At 43.7% G+C, this 17657-nt stretch overlaps 2 protein-coding genes across 3 annotated transcripts in view; one reads left to right on the plus strand and one right to left on the minus strand.

Moving 5' to 3' along the window:
* Positions 1 to 1936: 1936 nt before the first annotated feature.
* On the minus strand, positions 1937 to 14883 carry CRNKL1 (crooked neck pre-mRNA splicing factor 1). 2 transcript variants are annotated; one of them, XM_086482260.1, is made up of 14 exons: positions 14827 to 14883; positions 14167 to 14319; positions 12443 to 12534; positions 12183 to 12341; positions 11646 to 11812; positions 10499 to 10677; positions 9652 to 9822; positions 8782 to 8973; positions 7972 to 8031; positions 6751 to 6831; positions 4090 to 4329; positions 3567 to 3668; positions 2736 to 2984; positions 1937 to 2189 (listed from the first exon to the last, which is right to left on the minus strand). In XM_086482260.1, exons 1-14 carry the CDS (start codon positions 14872 to 14874, stop codon positions 2022 to 2024), a joined length of 2061 nt encoding a protein of 686 aa, XP_086338386.1. In that variant the 5' UTR covers positions 14875 to 14883; the 3' UTR covers positions 1937 to 2021. The 2 variants fall into 2 exon arrangements, with proteins under 2 accessions (XP_086338386.1, XP_086338387.1); XM_086482261.1 differs by lacking the exon at positions 14827 to 14883 and adding an exon at positions 14425 to 14451.
* Positions 14884 to 17512: 2629 nt separating this feature from the next.
* The window catches only part of CFAP61 (cilia and flagella associated protein 61), a 107828-nt gene continuing 107683 nt past the window's right edge, over positions 17513 to 17657 (plus strand). Inside the window, exon 1 of the mRNA XM_086460376.1 lies at positions 17513 to 17655. Within this exon, the coding sequence (XP_086316502.1) occupies positions 17513 to 17655 (143 nt within the window). The remainder of the gene's footprint in view (positions 17656 to 17657) is intronic.

Below are 17657 nucleotides of genomic sequence, written 5' to 3' on the forward strand. Positions count from 1 at the left end.
GTGCAAGCATACAGCTGTATTACAGCCACCAGTTGCACTACTGTTACGAAAAAAACCCACACAATAATCAAGCTTTAAAGTGGAAGGTGTAAACTTACACAGCTGGCTTGAAAATTCAAGTATCTGCTTTTTTAACTCAGAAGAACAATAGTTAGCAAGTGATCAAGGACAATCCCCACCAGCAAAGTGATCTCCTGCCAGTCAGCCGGCCAAGTGAACAGGATGAAAAATCACAGGAGAGAACAGGGCCCGAAGGACTCACCAGAGTGTTGCACAAATGGGACCAGCCCCAGGCACTGCAGATAGGCAGAGCCCCCCTCCCACAGATTTCCCAAGAAAAGAGCAAGAGCTTCCCTCACCACACTGCTCTCTCAGCACTCCCCTGCTTGCAGGCAGCACAGGCATCCTCCTGCCCTGACTTCCAGGTCCCTTATACACAGCACCCCAGCCATCCAGCCCGCCAGCCTGCCATCCAGCCAGCCATCCAGCCAGCCCAGCCCACCACTCCCTCCCTCACCTTCAGCCATCATCTCCTGCCCTCTCATTCCCAGTTTAAAGCCTTCTCCCTGGATTGGCCAGCCCCCTCTCCCTCACATTGGCCAGGTGGATCCCATCTCTCCCATTTGCTCTCATGGGCACCAGCTGCACAAGTGGGCTCTGACCTGCAAACACCTCCACTCCTTCTCAAACCCTTTCCCTCGCTGGCAGGATCAAGAGGAAAACTGCCTGGACCCCCGTGCCCTTGACCACCCCCCCAGGGCCACAAAGTCCCGCCTGACCTTTCTGGGTCTCCCCTAGCAGTGTTGTGGTGCATCCCCTGCACGGTTGCCTTTCCCCTGAAAAAGGGAGAAGTTCAAAAGTATCAGCCCAGGGAGGATGAGAACGCTGATGGAGACGGCGAGGGACTGAGGATCTGGTTTCCAACCATGGGGTGCGCGGGGAAGGAAGCGTTTCCTTCAGTGCGAGGGCAGCCCCAGGGCTGACCATCTGCTCTGACCACAGCTGGACAGGCCAGATGTGGCCAGAGCAGTGGTAACTGCCTGGTCTTTCTTCAACAGCAGCTTTGTTTAAGGCCCAACTCATAGGTCTGGTGGTTATTGTGATACATGTTGGGGTTTTGTCTGTATTTTTTTAAAACACCATTCTTCATTGTGGGCAAGGTCCCCAGCCACAGGACTGAGGCCTTGGGCAGCGATCCCTGCCCTCCCCACCACAAGGGCAGGCTGCCTGACTGCCCCTGGAGCAGGGAACCAGCCCCCACAAGCAGACAGAAAGGCTCCTTCCCCCCAAGAACCTAAGGGTGAGAAAGCTTAGGCTGTGTTTTTTCCACATGAAATATAAAAAAAACATTGAGAAGCCTACTTATACTGCTTCTGCTTTACTTCCCAATAGATTATGTACTACAAAATGTTGCCAAGACATTCAAATATTAAAACACAGACTAACTGTGTGGGTCTAATTTTAATAATTTGCCTTCTGGGGGCTAGTTTCAGCACATCTGACTTCTATTATTGTCCAGTTTTCTGGGATAAAAGCTTATTTGGATAGGCAGTTGAACAGGTTGCAGTCAATAGAATTTATTGTTTTCAACTATCCTCATGATCAATACATATTTTACAGAATTACTGGGGAAAAAAAAAACAATTTGGAATGGTTAGAGACATCTCTCATTAAAGAAAGTAGATCTGCTGTCTTGTTATGTTAAAGCCCTTAAGGAGCATGTGATAGTTTGTGGGAGCCTTAGAACAGTGGGCCTTGTGCTAAAAACAAACTGCCATCCAGTTCTTCTGGTTCTCGGGTCACTGGTAATAGCTGCAGACTCCTGCACTTGCCCTACAATCTCTTCTTTTAATTGTTAGAAATCAACAGACTATTAAAGGGAATCAACTCCAACATGGTGCTTCTTTTCCAAACAAAAAACGTCTCAAGTCAATAGTAGTAAAACTCCTCAAATACCTTTATTTGTCACCAATGAAAATACTGTACAATAACCAAGAAAAGGGGCAGGGAAAGGCAATGTATTAAGACTGGCTTTCATCAATGTCTTTGTCTGGATCCATCTGTGCAGCTTCGCTCTCCTGTTGCTGTTTCTTCCACAGTTTAGCCATCGCAAGTAGTTTGAGATTAGGCTGATTGGCAGTATCTTCTGGGAAAATATAATCATAGTATTCCTCCCAGCCAGCATCAGACTAGGGAAAAAAAAAACAAACCACAACACAAAGCAACTTTAATTTGCATGTTAATGTTAGCTATTAGAAGGTGCTCCTAATAAGCATAACAGAGATAAAATTAAAATCAGTGCTCGTTAGACCACCCCCAGGAGCTGAAAGCAATGAGCCAAATGGGTGTAAGGCTGCACCAGTTCTGCTGCGCGCAATGAGCAGGCAGATTTAACAAACAGCCTGGCTACCGTTTCCCAAACAAAGTTAAGAAACAAACACTATCTGCATAGCACTACCTAAAGCTGTTTGGATTTGTCTGCGGTAGGAGTTTAAAGAAAGAGTTGCTCAAGCATTTGGCATGAGTACTTCACCCTGAGTCAACGGCTCACCTAGCCTGCTGAAGAGCAAGGAGCTCAGCAGGAATGTTTCAGGCCAATCCTTTCTCTCAACTACTGCAGGAAAACCAGTACGCAGTCATGGCATCCACAGCAACTGACTTGTTTTGTGTACCAGACCCCAGCACAAAGCCACCAAGGACTCAAAGGGACTACTTGTGTAATTTTCCCCTCTTACCCCATCTTCAGCCTGCAGTTTTCTCCTCTTCTTTATTTTTTCAGGCATAAGTTTATCTATCCTCTCTTTAGTGGTATCGGTTCCAAATTCCTCTTCAAAGTTTCTCCAGGATTCCAGAAGCATGACTCTCTCCTCCTTCTCCTCACAGTTTCGCATTGCCTTATTCGCCTCTTCATAAATCTGCCGGCATCTGGACAAACTCTCCTCCCTTCCCGCAGATAGCTCGAACTGTGCAAAGCTGATCCACACCTGTGGTGAAAGCAAATCAACACCAAACTGAAACCTCCACTCTGAAGTCTGACAGCTAAGTGATTGTTTAAAAAAACAAAGCAGCCAAAAGAGCAAACGGCAATGCAAGTCTAAAGTACTTTTTCATTAGCAGATACCTAGAAAATTCATGTTTGCTTCACACGTGTGAGATTTGCCTCATTTTGGCAAGACAGAGTATCAACGTAAGGCACGTTGACAAATTTCTTGCAGTTGTTTCGGGTCATGATAGATCTGCCCGAATTAAGTCAAACAACAGCACTAAACTACATTGGAAAAATCACAACTATTTTTTCCTTGCAATGTTTTGCAACTAAAACTCCAAAACTACTCAGCAAGAAGAGGCCTGCTTGGAACCCTTCTGCAAAGCCTCCTCTCAGATAAGATATGCCTGTTGTTGTATGCAATTCAGAAACTTCTTTCTCTTTTTCATGGCACAGACACGGTGCTGAGCTTAGGTTCACTGCTGGTTTGAAAGAGCTGCACAACCAAAGCAGTCAAGGGTTTCCATCCGCCGTGGACCAGATTCAAGACCAATTCTGTGCTCTGGGTACCCACACGCACCTTAACATGCTGTGTCCGCTGAAGTAATCTGCGGTAAAGATTCCTTGTTTTCTCATACTCTTCTTGCTCAATTTCAAAGTCAATGTAGGATTTCCAAAGAACCTGCAAAAGAGAAGTCTCTCATTATGTTCACAGCACACCGAGATAATGGGGAGAAAAAAAAAAAAAAAGGCAAAATGAGGAGCAGCATGGACAAATGTGAAATTTCTCTGAAAAAAGTTTTAGAGATCAGAGTATTTATTGACCGTACAAACTAGGATTACGACTAAGCAGTATCAAATCTTGTGCACATAATCCATTTAGCTCACTCCTGTAAGCACGTTTCTCCCTCCATGTTTTATCATGGGTTTTATAGCCCTGCGTACCCTGCTAAGAAACAGATGCTAAATTAATGAGACACAGGCTAAGCCGCTACGGTAAGCAGTTCTGTTCAAGCTGGTAGATTACTTACATTTTAATCAGCCACACTGTGTAATAAATACTTCAAAATTGTGCCAACTGTCCAGTTCATCTACCGCCTTACCTCTGGCATGTCTAGCCGGGGCTGGCCAATAGCCAACTCGTATATCGCACGGGCTCTATCAATATCGCCAAGAATGGTCTCTAGTTCAGCAAATTTAATCCATGATGTGCAGTTTTCCGGTGCAAACTCCAGGAATTTTTCATACAGCTTTCGGCAACGATCAAATTCTCGCAATTGTAACTCCAGTTCAATGTAACCTTTAAACAGTTTGTTTTTTGGACATTTACCTATCGATGTCCCCTGTTAAGCAAAAAACACCAAAACCCACTTAAAAGATCTTGCAAGAAAAAAACCCCACTCTATTTTCTAAACATCTGTTTACTCTCCAGTATTAGCACTAAAATCCATTTTTGAGCAGAGTTTGTTTTTAAGACTCTGGTCAGGGCCAGTGTGAAATCCAACCAGTGTTTGCAAAAGAAGTGTGCATCCACAAACCTCAACAAACACTCTGAAAGCAGAAAACCTTCTAACTTGTTACACTTTTACATAACACAGATTCCCCACAAAGTATGAGTTGAAACTCACCCTGGCTCATCAAATGAACACTTCCTCTTGCATCAAAACCTGAAGAAAGCATAGTACCAGTCTGCACCAGTCTTCCAGGTAAGCAGTTTCCAAGTATCTTACAAAACAAATTATATCAAGAGAAACTGTCTCCTGGACACCACGGCTGTTGATCATCACATAGAGAATTGCCCACACGCCCTGTCTGCTGACTTATGGTAATGAACAGATGGAGAATAACATCATAAAAAGATATTTCCTTTTTGATATGCTTCAGCATCTGACGAAAACTGTCTGTCCTAAGCCATGGTGCCAAGCTGTGAGAAAGCAGTTTCTGATTCTTAATTTGGGAACCTTCTAAAGAAAGAGTTAAGAAAGGGCATATCTGAGACAGGTATGTAGTGAGCTTCACTCTTTGAGCCACTTCTGTAGACAACTATTATTTATTAAGCACTGCAGCCTCTGTTCCCTCAAGCTAATGTGAATTCAGTAATTTGTGATCAAATTCCCTTACCACAATTCTCCTGCACAACTGTCCTACACATTGGTTATCTTGGTTCTTATTAAAAATGGAGGAAACCACCACTTGGGAATCTCAGTTTGGTCACCATTATAGCCCTCCAGCTCTACAAATGCCTTTTCTACTTCAAAATGTGCTGAGCTCTTCCCCACACTCCTCCCATTACTAGTTTCTTAGGCAGCACAGGCTGCAGCTGATCTCCTGTCTCCAAGTCCCAGCATCTCTCAGACCTTGGGAAAACAAAGAATCCACACACCATCTGCAGCCAGTGAAAACAAGGCAGAGCAAGGTGCTGTCTGAATGCCAATGAGAGCTTCAGCATCAGGAGCTGGACCTTCTCTTTTGCATGGTGACAGTGCCGCACCCCCACCTCAGGACAGGGTCAAGACTTCTTGCCAAAGAGGTGGTTCAAAGTCAACTCATTGCAAAAGAACAAAAAGAAACTGCTTGCCAAATTTGCGCCCAGTCCAAAAAACTATTATGGCCGCAGCAGCAAAATCTGGTTTCCAAAATAAGAAAAAGGTGACCTACTATTAAAAAAAAAAAAGTTTGTCAAAGAAGTTAAACAGGGAAAAAGACCAACAAAAGAGAAGCCTGAAATTTTCTATTTCTCGACAGGCACCCTTTCCAGAATCGATCATAACATTTACCCCCCCAAAAAAGGCAGCCAGAAGCAGGGTGCTGACTGGTGACTATGGAAATGTTGAGTGATGTTATCTTAAGCCAAGCTAGAACATAGCACAGCAGCATGCTTCAGGATAGATGGTTGCTTTCTCCTGCAGGGAGACAGCCTCACAGCGGACTTAACCCCTCCACTTCATTTTTTTCTGGTCAGGCAGGAGCCCAGCACGAGACAAAGCTTTACTAGCACACCGGGGGCAGACTTGGTTCAGCGTCAGCTACAGAAGGCCTTTCACGTTTATGCTCTTATCACTGCTGTGCCATGGGTTTGGTGGAAACCCCGTCAGTTTCCTCTTCAAAGTCAAACTACCTCAACTGTCACCAACGTCAGCTTGCTCTCAAAATTCCTGATGCTATCACTGAGCTTATTTAGAATATCTGAACCGAAAGGAAAGAAAGTTTTTCATTTCAAAAGGTTTTTCTGCCAAAATGTACTCCACTGTTCTCTGATGTGCTGACATTCACATAGTGAATTCGCACAGCAGCTCTCAAGTCTGCCCAAAGTCCCCATGATTGCTTCTATCAGCAACCTGGTAGCTGGGACTCAAACACTCTATTTGGCAAGTCTTAATGCCCAAGAGTCGAGACCTCCTATTTATTGAAAATGCTTTTTAAAAACACTATTGTTAGTACAAATGCCATTTAAACAAATCAGCTGCAGTTAAAAATTTCAGAGTGCACTAAGCTGATTTGGGTACACTGGCATTCAGATGTGTGTTTTGTCAGCTGAAATGAGAAAGCTGCATTCATTTCTGCCCGTGGCTAATTCATCATATCAAGCTACGCTGCTTTTTAAATCATACATAGCAGCAAATGCTGGTCCCTGCAGACTTCTCGGATGCTTTATTTAAGTGGATTAAAACACCAATTTATAAAGGACAATTTAAAATCTTTTAATGCCATTCCCTTGTTACTATTAGTTAGTAAAGTCAATTATGGAATTAACAAAAGCTTACCAAAGCTCTTCTGGCAAGTGGAAGATTTTTCTGGCGAATTTCAAATTGTGCATACAGCAGCCATATTTTGGCAAATGTAAACTGAAAGAAAAAGAACAACGTGATGTTTAGGCTGGAAGCTTAGTACGTAATACTACAGGCGTTCCTTAAGAAAATAATCACTCTGCCTATACAAGATGTTACTGCTACTGCAGCTAATCACATTTGATCTCAGTGTTTTCCTGCTGAAAAGGTGAGAGTTCGTAACTTTTTTAGAACGGGACAATATACTCCACCCCAGATGAAAGCAAAAATGGCCAGGACAGAAGCCTTGTTAAACAAAGATAATGGTCCGTTAACCAATCAATTGATTGGTAAAATTTCACTGCATCAATTAACAGCTAATCAACTCTAATTAATTACAGATTAGGATTAATCTACACAGTTGATACTCAAATGGCATGACTAATGACAAACTGGAAAAGGAAGTACATGAACTAAGGTTTCTTGACATTCCAAGGCAATGTTGATTAACTGTTTTAAGGGTTCAGCCACATGGATATTTTGCTTGCTGGCAAAAAAACCCACAAAACAACAACAAAAAAAATCAGTCTTGAAGACTGTAACGGGGAATACACACCTGAAACATGGTTTATTACATGCATCTCCCTCAGCTGGGACTGTGCAGACAACTAGAAACAGTTGCTATAAATGGTGGCAACCCCATATAAAATAGTGCAAGGAGTATTCTGCAGAGACCACAGGTGGCTAGGCTGAGAGCAGCTGTACAAGGACCAGCCTGAGGAATAAAACAAGTAAGTAAAGGACATGTAAGAGTTCTTTCCTAGTGCTTAATAGCACTGAACTATCCTCTGACTGTGTTATTTCAGCTGCTAAGAGCATACTCAGTAATTTGAAAATACTGGAGAAACCCTCGCATCCCATCTGCATGAGGAAATCTGCCATCAGTGTGTTGCCTGCTGCTTCCATTTGATAATGCAAATTACAGCCATCCAACACCTCAGCTTGAAAAAAAAGCTGATCAAATTTGGAAGATGGACTTCATGAGAAACTGGAAGGAATATTTGAAGTCCTAAGCAGAGTCTTCACGAATGTGCTAGTAGCCCTTTGGAGCTGCTTACACACCTGAACCTCAGCGGGCTGGTGGGGGGAGAAAAATAAAGGATCTTATCTTTGAAATTTTAATCCAATGCTCAACACAAGCTGCTGGAGGAGCCATACCTTCTTGTGGGGAATGAGCTCGACACATGCCTGATACACCTGCCTGGTTCGCTCTGCATCCTATAAGAACAGGCAAAATTAAATACTTTGATCACTGCTAAAATTACATTATGTTTTGAATTGTGCAATGACTGTGAAACTGCAGAACAGTGTTTTTAAGTCAAGTTTAGAACCATGTATACTTAAAATATAAAATGTACTTACCTACTTAGTGTGCACAATTCAAAGATGGTAACTTCTGAGAATCGGTAAGAGTCATCTTTTCAAAACAACATTCAACATTAAAGATTAAGACAATAAAACCAGAAGTGTCCCCATTTTGGAGGGGAAAGAGTCTGTTTTCTTTTAACAGACACTGAACAGATATACTGTACTACATCTTATGAAATAAAGAGCAGATGATTGATAACAGAAGAGATACACAGCCTCAAAAGGCCACTACAGCAGAAATTTGACCGCTTCACATAACAATTTCACAAATAGTTTAGTTAAATATAAAACTATTTCACAGGTTCAGGTAACAGGCTGGAACAGGCAATTCAGATGCAGTTAGAAAGACGTACTTCTGGTTTTACTATCAGCATGTTTCTGGATGAATTGGGGTGAAACTGAAGTATTTTTTTTCCCTTACACAGGGGAAAAATGAAGTGGAAAACCCCCCCATACTTACATAGCAAATCCTGCAGCCAGTTACACAAAATAAGATATAGTATTTTTAGTTCTCAGTTTTCTTATTAAAATACCTGTAGCTTTTTAATATAAGGAAAATACTTGGGAATAAAAAAAAAAGAGAGAGTTCTTACTACTTGCCTTTGCCTCCAGCTCTTCATACAATGCATAGTTAATCCACAGATAGATGTATCTTTTCCAATGTCTTTTCTCTTGAATCGGGGGAACATTGGCAATGGCTCTTTCATACACTTCTCGGACAGTCTCAGCATCTGCATCACTTTCAACTAACCTCAGGTAGTCAAACCATGCATCATAATTATGTGGATTTGCCTTCCAGAAAGATGGGAGCAGGGAAATGGGAAAGAAACTTCAGTAACCACAAGTAACAGGCCCTGTTCCTTTACTTCAGTTTTTATTCAGAATTTCTCCTTTAAAATAGATCATTGGAATATTAATAAGAACTGTCAGTCTCCAGTATGAATAAGCTAGAGCTTCTGGGTTAAAGTACACTTCTTTATTTTTATTTTACCTACAAATGTTAAGTGAAGGCAAACAAACTGAACCCTGAGAAGGGAAGAGGAAATGATGAAATATGCAGCATTCAGTGAATAGTAGACAGGTGGGGCACACCCATTTTCTCACAAAAAGGTATTTACACACAGGTGAGGTGTCCTGCAACAGTTACTGCATAACAGGAGCTAAGAAGTAAGTTACAAGCTAAACTGCATTATCCCCTAAGATGACTGCGAAGGTTACCAAGTTCCGAGCTCAATCAAAAACTCTGGCTCCACAATCTACATCAGAATGCAGAAACACGAAAGCAGTAAAAGCAAGCATCGCTCTCTTCCCCCACGGATGGCACTCTGCCTCCAAAAAGAACATCTCTTGGTATCGGACTGAGTATCAAGGGTAACATAAAACTCGTCAGCCCTCATATCATGAGACTCTCATGTACCTGAAGCAGCAGCTGGGTGTATGATGAGACCAGAGGATGTTTTTAACACCTACCTTCACTTCCTCTTCATACTGGAATCTCCTCTTGCTGACAATGATGTCTTCAATTCCCCTTCTGTCTCCAAACTTCTTCTCAAAGATGGTGTAATTCTTGAAGAGATTTTGGGCCTCCTGTTTTGGAATTCTATCCAAGGCGTACTTGTAGATCACCCTTACTCTTTCAAACTGAAAATATTAGATCAGGAATATTTACAAAGCAGTTTCTGTCCTCTCCCACAACTTCTCAATGAGTTTTTGGCAATATTTAAAAGAATACAGAATCATAGAATATCTCAATGTAAAAAACTGGTTTAGGACAGGACTAACACAGATCTCCCCAAAAAGTAAAGTTGGGGGCGCGGGGGGAGGTGTGCAGGGGGAAATCTGTAAATACTAAACCCCACCATCTCTTATTCATTTACAGATTGGGAATATTAAAAATGTTTTTAAGATGTCATGATTTTGGGTTTATAGAATGTTTTCAATTTCTTAATGGCCGGGGCACTTAAGGACATCATCTGGGGAAAAAACCATGGCTAATTCAGTTTTGTATCATGCAGGCCTACAACCTCTCAGAAACTTACAAATCTGAGGATATGTATTTGATGCGACGACACTATTCTCAGGCTTGGCAGATTTGGTGCCCACCTTTCTTAGAACATATTTCCTTGATGTTGCCAAAAGGCAAATAGAAGCTAAGCAAAAAATTGTCTCCTTAACTGAGACTACAACAACAGTAATCTTGTAAGGTGCTGAAAAACACAAGTATTGCAGTGAATGTTAACTGGCTTTGAGTTTGATACTCAAGAATAAACCTTGTGGGGGTGGTTGGTATTAGTCTGATGTATCATCAAGTTCTTACTTCTTTCTGGTTCTCCTCAAATTTTGCGAAAGCCACATACAAGTGCTCATCCATATGCTCTTCTCCAAAGAACTCCACTGCCCTCTCATATACTTTCCTTGCATGAGCAAAATAACTGTGTTTCTCTTCAAAGCGGGCGTACTTGATCCAGTTCTTAACATCAGGATGAACAATAACAAGTACAGGTATGTTAAAGAAAGAGCGGTGGTTGAATTGGACACTTCAAATTGCATTCTTCCCAGTGACTACAGGGTAAAACGACTCCAAAGGATGGCATTTGCAAAAAATGCAATGGGGAAGAAGACACAAAGCAGCTTTAAGCATGCAAAGGCTTTGTGCCTTACTGAGAGCTTAAAGAAAATTTAAAAAGGAATAAAAATCAGGCAAGGGTCAGGGAGAAGTCTAAGGATCAGAAATCCAAAACAACTGATGACTGCAAAAAAGCTGGAAGTGTGAGTGCTGTTACATATACATCGTTGTGGCAGGACGTACATTGACTTAACTGAATTGGCAGGCATACACTAAACACATGGGTCCAGAGAAGGGCAATGAAGCTGGTGAGGGATCTGGAGAACAGGTCTTATGAGGAGCGCCTGAGGGAACTGGGGTTGTTTAGTCTGGAGAAGAGGAGGCTGAGGGGAGACCTTATTGCTCTCTACCACTACCTGAAAGGAGTTTGTAACGAGGCCGGTGTTGGTCTCTTCTCCCAAGTGACTAATGACAAGACAAGAGGTAATGGCCTCAAGCTGTGCCAGGGGAGATTTAGATTGGATATTAGGAAAAATTTCTTTACCAAACAAGTGGTTAGGCATTGGAGCAGGCTGCCCACAGAGGTGGTGGAGTCACCATTCCTGGAGGCGTTCAAAAGATGTATAGATGTGGTGCTTAGTGATGTGGTTTAGTGGTGGGCTTGGCAGTGTTAGGATAATGGTTGGACCTGATGATCTTAAAGGTCTTTTCCAACCAAAATGATTCCATGATTCTATGATTTTAACACGTACTGCTGGCTCGCAGCATGGTGGCTTACTCCCAACACACCACAGTAAAAATGAGCACAGGGACACAACTGGAGATAGAATAGACACAAAAAAAATGAAGAATATAGGCCCAAACTTGGGCAGGTGTTGCAATGCACTAAAAAGGATATATCTCTCATAAATGGTACGCGCCCTGTCCACCTCCTTGTATCTCAGCTCGAAGTTAATGTAGGAATGCCAAGCTTGCTCCTCTGGTTGCCACTCCATCCAACGTTCAAACACCTGACGTGATCCAGCAACATTCCCCAACATCTCTTCCATGTAAGTATACTTATACCTTAGAAAACAAGATCAAGTTTTTACAGTTGCATAGCAAACACATAAATTACAAGGATTTTTTGAGTGCTTAATGAGAGCTTCAGTGAGATTTCTTCACCTATTCCCAACCCGCACCCCAGAAATGCCTATAGATACTGTATGATTGGCAGCATGCAGGCACACAAACACTCTCTCCCAATATTCTTACCAACTTGAAAAGTACAAAACCTTTCCAAAACTTAAGCCTTCCTCTTTTTTTTTTTTTTTTTTCAGACTAGCCTGAAGACTTGGAGAAACAGAAAACAATGCACTTTTGCACGATACCAAAATAGAAAAATCATCTGAGGTCTTTGGGCGTAGAAGCAATGCTCCATTCTCTGCAAACGTACCAGAACTGATTCACCCTGGGGAGGGTGGTAATGGCGCGATCCCAAATGTTTCGGGCATGATTAACCTGGCGGTTCTTCATTTCCATTTCTGCATATTTCAGCCAGAGTGTGACATTTCTGTAGTCTACATCTAAAGCGCGCTCGTAAATGGAACGGGCTCTGGAAAGCAAAGAGAAGTAAGTTGCACATATAACCTGCTTCCAGGACTTTGATGGTGTCTTAAAAGGTTTAAGAGATGTCTGCAGGTGCATCATAATTACCTCTGTATTTCTTTTAGGCTTTCCTCCCATTGTGCGTACTTTATCCAGTTACTGATAACCGTCCTGTTTTTTCTTATGTTATCTTCAAAAGTCTGAGGAGAAAATTATTCCTGTAAGAAATCCCTCTGTGCAGACCAATCTTGACATAAATGGCTTATGGAATATTATCATTATTGGAACGAATTCCAAATGTCTAACACCCTCAAAGATGTAGTAACAAATCATGCTCAATATAACACCTTGTAAAAATTGCATAACAGAGAAGCTAGAAGTGTAGATAACCATACAGAGTAGAACTAAACTCTAGTTCCTGCAACCTGATACCCAAAATACTGATGGAATAACAACTGACAGTACTAAAATCTTTTTTTTTATTTTTAAATCTCCTGCTTAATGTTTCAATAGCAACATGACCTGGACAGATGGAATCCAGTCACTGCAGACAACCCTGAATATACTTTGATTGCACCAGCACAAGTTTATTCACTCAAACCTGTATGTATCATTCCTCTAAATTTTATTTTAAAGCAAGGTGCCTTATTCTTATTATCTGGATTTAATATGCTGGCATCAAATGTGCTAGACAGATTTCACTGCTTAGTGCAATGGTGAGGGTACCTTCAGTCTTGTGTTTGGCTGTTGTCGGGATCAATGCTACTGGTATTTAACATGTGGCTAAACATGGTTTAACACAGTCAATGTGGTGGCTCATTACTGCCATTCACATGGGAGATGAAAAAAGACAACATCAAACATTGTTTCTGCAGTGCTGTGGTGCTGATCATCTGACTCCAGTTGCTCTGCACGTGCACAGGCAAGGTACACCAGCTTCCAGCACAGTATGGCCCAAAGTCTTCAGGAAGAGTCCTAGCCAGGATGGTAAGGAGGGAGATGGCACCCACTTGGGGCTGAGCACAGGGATGCTGTGCTTGCTACAGGAGTCACCAGTTCTGAACACACACACACACACACACACGTACATGCTTCAGGGAGTGACAGCCCTAGTTCACCCTGCCTACATCTAAAAAAATTCCTGAGTGCTGAAAACATTTAAAGCTCCCTGTTATGGATACGCCTGCTTTGCTGATCCACGACAGCAATTACCAAAGGAAAAAGCAGAACAAAACCATAGATAAGTTTGCACCAGCAAAGCAATTCTTTTAAAAGAAGAAAAAACTATACCTGAAATCTCACCTGCTAAACGGTCATGTTTCAAGACAATCATCAAACATGACCACGTCTAGCGTAGAAAGTTGTGTTCTAAAGCACGGCAAGTAACACCACAGTTATACAGAACAGAAACATCGCTTTCAAACACACTGTGTTTTTTAAATAGTTGAGGTGGAAAAACCAGCAGCACTACTGACAAGCTTGCTACTGTTCTGTCATGGTGACTGGCCAGATACTAATGGTGATGAAGAAACTGCACATAAACAGTGTATGTAATGATCCTTGCAATGGTCTGAAGGTGCTGGACACGGTCACATGTGAGGTGTTGCATACTACCAAATTTGATGTTAAACAACACATGTTTAACTTACAACTTTTGCACAAGTGTAGCATTTTCTATGAAAGTGTTTGGGGTTTTTTTAGGAATTGCCATTCATCTGGAAAATCCACAAGTAATACAAACATCTTGTTTAAGTTAAAACATAGTAAAAATTTAGTGCTTTATATGAGCACCAAGATTAGTGTTTTGCTTTTTTTTTTTTTTTTTCCTTTACCTTTCTTTTCCGGAGCTTATAGTCATTTAGCTCTTCAACATCTGTGATCTTCTGTTGTGGAGGTGGTGGAAGAAGTTCGAGTTCTCTCTCTTTTGCTTCTCTTAAAAGCTGTTCTGCTGTGATCTGAACTTCTGCAGGTGCTTTATTTTTCACCTGTGAAGTAAGGGGGCTCGATTTGTATTTTCTCCTTCTAATGCAAACCTGAAAAGTCCCCCCATGACTGACTCGCTCCGGTGGTTTACCGCGTCGGGTATTTACCGAAAAAGGATCCGGAGGCCCCCTGAGACGGACAGGGACCTTACCGCCAGCACCAGCCCGAGCCTAGGCAGCTCCTGCCCGAGGCATGAGGGAGGCGAAACCGCCCGAGGCTGCGGGGACGGACGCTCGCACAAGCGGAGGGGCGCCAGGGGCCGCAGCCGGGGCAAGCCGCGGCAGCCGGCCGTGCTTCAGCACCGCTGCGGACCGTGAAGATTACCGGGCTCTTCACCCGCTCTCCGCAGGCCGCGGGGAGCTGCGGGGCCGGCGCGCCCAGCGCTGCTCCGCGGGCCCGGGCCCAGGCCCGAGCCCGAGCCCGAGCCCGGCCAGGGCAGGCGGGCGCTCACCGTCCCGACCACCCTCCCCACCCCCGGCCTGCCGCCGCCTCCTCCTTCTCCCGAGCACCTTCGCCACTTTGGGGATCCGCTGCTTCCCGGCCGCCGTAGACGCCATCTTGCCGCCTCTCCGTGCTAGCCCCGCCCCGTCACCTCTGACCTCACGCAGGGCCGGTGCGCGTCGTTGCCGCAGTAACGGCGGCGCGTCCCAACGCCGGCGGAGAGCGGAGCGGGGGTTAGCCTGTTCGTCCGTCCCTGGCTGCCCCGCCGATCCCTGGCCGCCCCGCCCCGCCCCGCCCCGCCGAGAAAGGGTCTCCCCGCCGCGGGTAGAGGAAGGTGAGTGGGCAGCGCAGCTGGGGGTCCCGCACCCCACAGGGCTCTCCGGGCGGCGCCCCCTGGCGGCTCGGCGGGCGGCAGCCCTGGAGGGCGGGCGTCCCGGCCGGCGGGGTGTGGGTGGGCGCTGGGGCAGCGGCGGCCCTGAGAGCGATCGAGTGCTACTGAAGCCATTCTTTATTACACTGCCTTTAACGGCGTAGCAGGGTCCGAGGTGCCGACGCGTGGCCCGAGGGGTGCGAACAGCGTGGGCGTTACACTCCTGTTCCGCCCGACCAGCCCGCGCCGCTGTTCGGGCCGAGCAGCCTTCCCCCGGCCGTCCCAGCTTCCGAACGGGGGTCTGGCCGCGTTCCCCTGCGCCTTCTGGGGACGGGAAGGGTCGAAGTGCTTCGTCCCCGCCGCTGAGGGAAGCTCTTGGTCGGCGTGGGGCGCGCAGGTGCCCCGGCCGTCGCTGCAGGCCACCGGTGTCCTGCGGAAGCCTCCGGAGAGGCACGGGCGCCCCTGCGCCTGGGGTGTTTTGGGGCAGAAGCAAAAACCATATCACCCGGGAGTGTCGCTTGTGCTTAGAAAGAGAGTATGTGTTTAAGGAGGCAGAGAGGAAGCTATTCCAAGGGCTAGTTCGGGAGGGGAACGTTTCTTTATCTGCTTGACTTGCCAAGCCACTCCTCCTTGGTGTGCTGCTCTCATAGCAGAAGTACAGGAGTTGCTGTAGGAACAAGGTACTTTCTTATGAAAACGGTACACTTTTAATGTGTAAATGCTGCTTTCTGTCAGTCATCGTTACGTGAGTGTTTAGGGCCTTTAAAGGGAGCTAGTGGATAAAGGGGTGGTATTTTTTCAATGTGTTAAGTTAAACAATTGAATACAGAAATGTGTCAAACTCTTCCTCAGTTGAAGTAATCTTAATGCTAGACTTAATTTCGTTAACAACATTTTTAAATTCCTGTTTGTTTTGATACATGGAGTTGGCATTAAAAAATAGCCAACTGTTTCAATAGTCCCACATTTTGCAGTCACTTAGTGAAATGTGTAAGTGAATTATGTAGCAATTTTCTTCGTTCATTTTAAGAATCACCTCTCATTTAGTACTGGGTATGGTTGTCTTCCACTCCATGAGGAAGAATATATATATCTTATCATTTCAGATGTTTGAGAAGTTGCTTATAAAAGCTGTTATGATTTTTTTCCTTGTGGATGTCACTGTTGCACTTGGCAATAAGTACAATCTAGCCTAGCTGGTTCTTTCTGCATAACCACAATTCTGTTTACTAAGCACACCTACAAAGGACATTTTGCCTCAGGCTGGTTCCAGGACCTCTCTGCAAAGGTATGTTGGCATGACTGAAACCTGTGCTGTCACCTAGAGCAATGTCCTGATTGTGTGAGAAAGATGTAGCTGTACACATGACTGACTTTCTATTTAAAAGGTATGAAATGAAGGGTTTCCTTTTTTATCCCATTTTAGTTGGGATCTGTGGGTCCTAATAATTGGGCATCATGTCTGGGTTTGAAGCCAGCGTTAGAAATGGCTATTGTGTTTGGTAAATGGGCACAGGTGTTCTGCTAGTCTAGGTATGTTGGTTATTTAGACTTTTTTTGAGTTAGTAATGCTATATTTTGCACAAGTGTATTTAAGAAATTGCAGAGATTAGTTGATCAATTGTTTGATCAATTCATGTTTTGCATGCCTAATTCTTGATTATATCACAACAGGCTACAATATTGAGTAGCAACACAGGTGAAAGATAAATGAACTGTTAATTGATAGTCACAGATGGTGTGAATGCCCGTTGCCCCTGTATGTTCTGAAATTGCTAGGCAGGTCAATAAATCACTGGCAAATTCTGTGAACGTGGAACCACAAAAACATTTTTCTTCTTGGCAAGAAAGCTGTAGAGCTTTCACTTCCTTCTGAAATCTAAGCATTGCTGTTGACTTAAAAAGAAATTTGAGGAGCTGTTTTGTACAAAATACACTTAACTTACCTGAAACAGGTGACAGGACATGCTTACCCTGATGGTTTGCAGCTGATCCTCCCAACCCTGTAGACTTAAGGCTATTAAGTTTGAAATTATTAACGATGAGCATTGTTCTGATAGATAGCATGCAGATGCCTATAAATGAATAAATGTAAAAGCAATTTGTGGCCTATTAAAAAAACTTATTTCCTGCGTAGCATGTAGAATACATACAGTAGGGATGACTGGCTGTTGTATTTCTCTATGTGCACTGTTTGCATGCTGTATGTATATGCAGGCAGTATGTATTTATGTAGAGGTCTACAGAAACTGGATGGTTAAATCCAACTGAATTCTTTATAGTTTTTACAAAAGTCCATTTCCAGTAACTATGTTGAGCAATGGATTGCAGCGGGATCCGCCAGAACAGCAGTGTTTTCTTTCTATCTTGTTGCAGTCCGTAAGATGACTACAATAACCTCTTCAAGAGGAAATACAGAAGTGGTCAGTGCCAGAAGAACAGAATCGCATGATGTTTCAGATATTGTCAGCCTCTTCAGCCATTTTACAGAAGTAATTTTTGGAAGGATGGATGTCACATACCTTTTGT

The sequence above is a fragment of the Leptosomus discolor genome, chromosome 2 (assembly GCF_034619465.1).
Source record: "Leptosomus discolor isolate bLepDis1 chromosome 2, bLepDis1.hap2, whole genome shotgun sequence".
In the NCBI taxonomy this organism is placed as follows: Eukaryota; Metazoa; Chordata; class Aves; order Leptosomiformes; family Leptosomidae; genus Leptosomus; species Leptosomus discolor.

What these genes read in the sequence shown, in the direction of transcription:
- CRNKL1 (XM_086482260.1), bottom strand. Translation starts at nt 14,874, where the DNA reads ATGGCGTCTACGGCGGCCGGGAAGCAGCGGATCCCCAAAGTGGCGAAG. An exon ending in GCGTACCATTTATGAGAGAT is followed by an intron (nt 10,678 to 11,645) that starts ATATCCTTTTTA and finishes ACATACCTGTAC; the next exon opens with TTGTTATTGTTCATCCTGAT. An exon ending in ATGAAGAGCTGGAGGCAAAG is followed by an intron (nt 8,032 to 8,781) that starts GCAAGTAGTAAG and finishes CTGTTCTTATAG; the next exon opens with GATGCAGAGCGAACCAGGCA.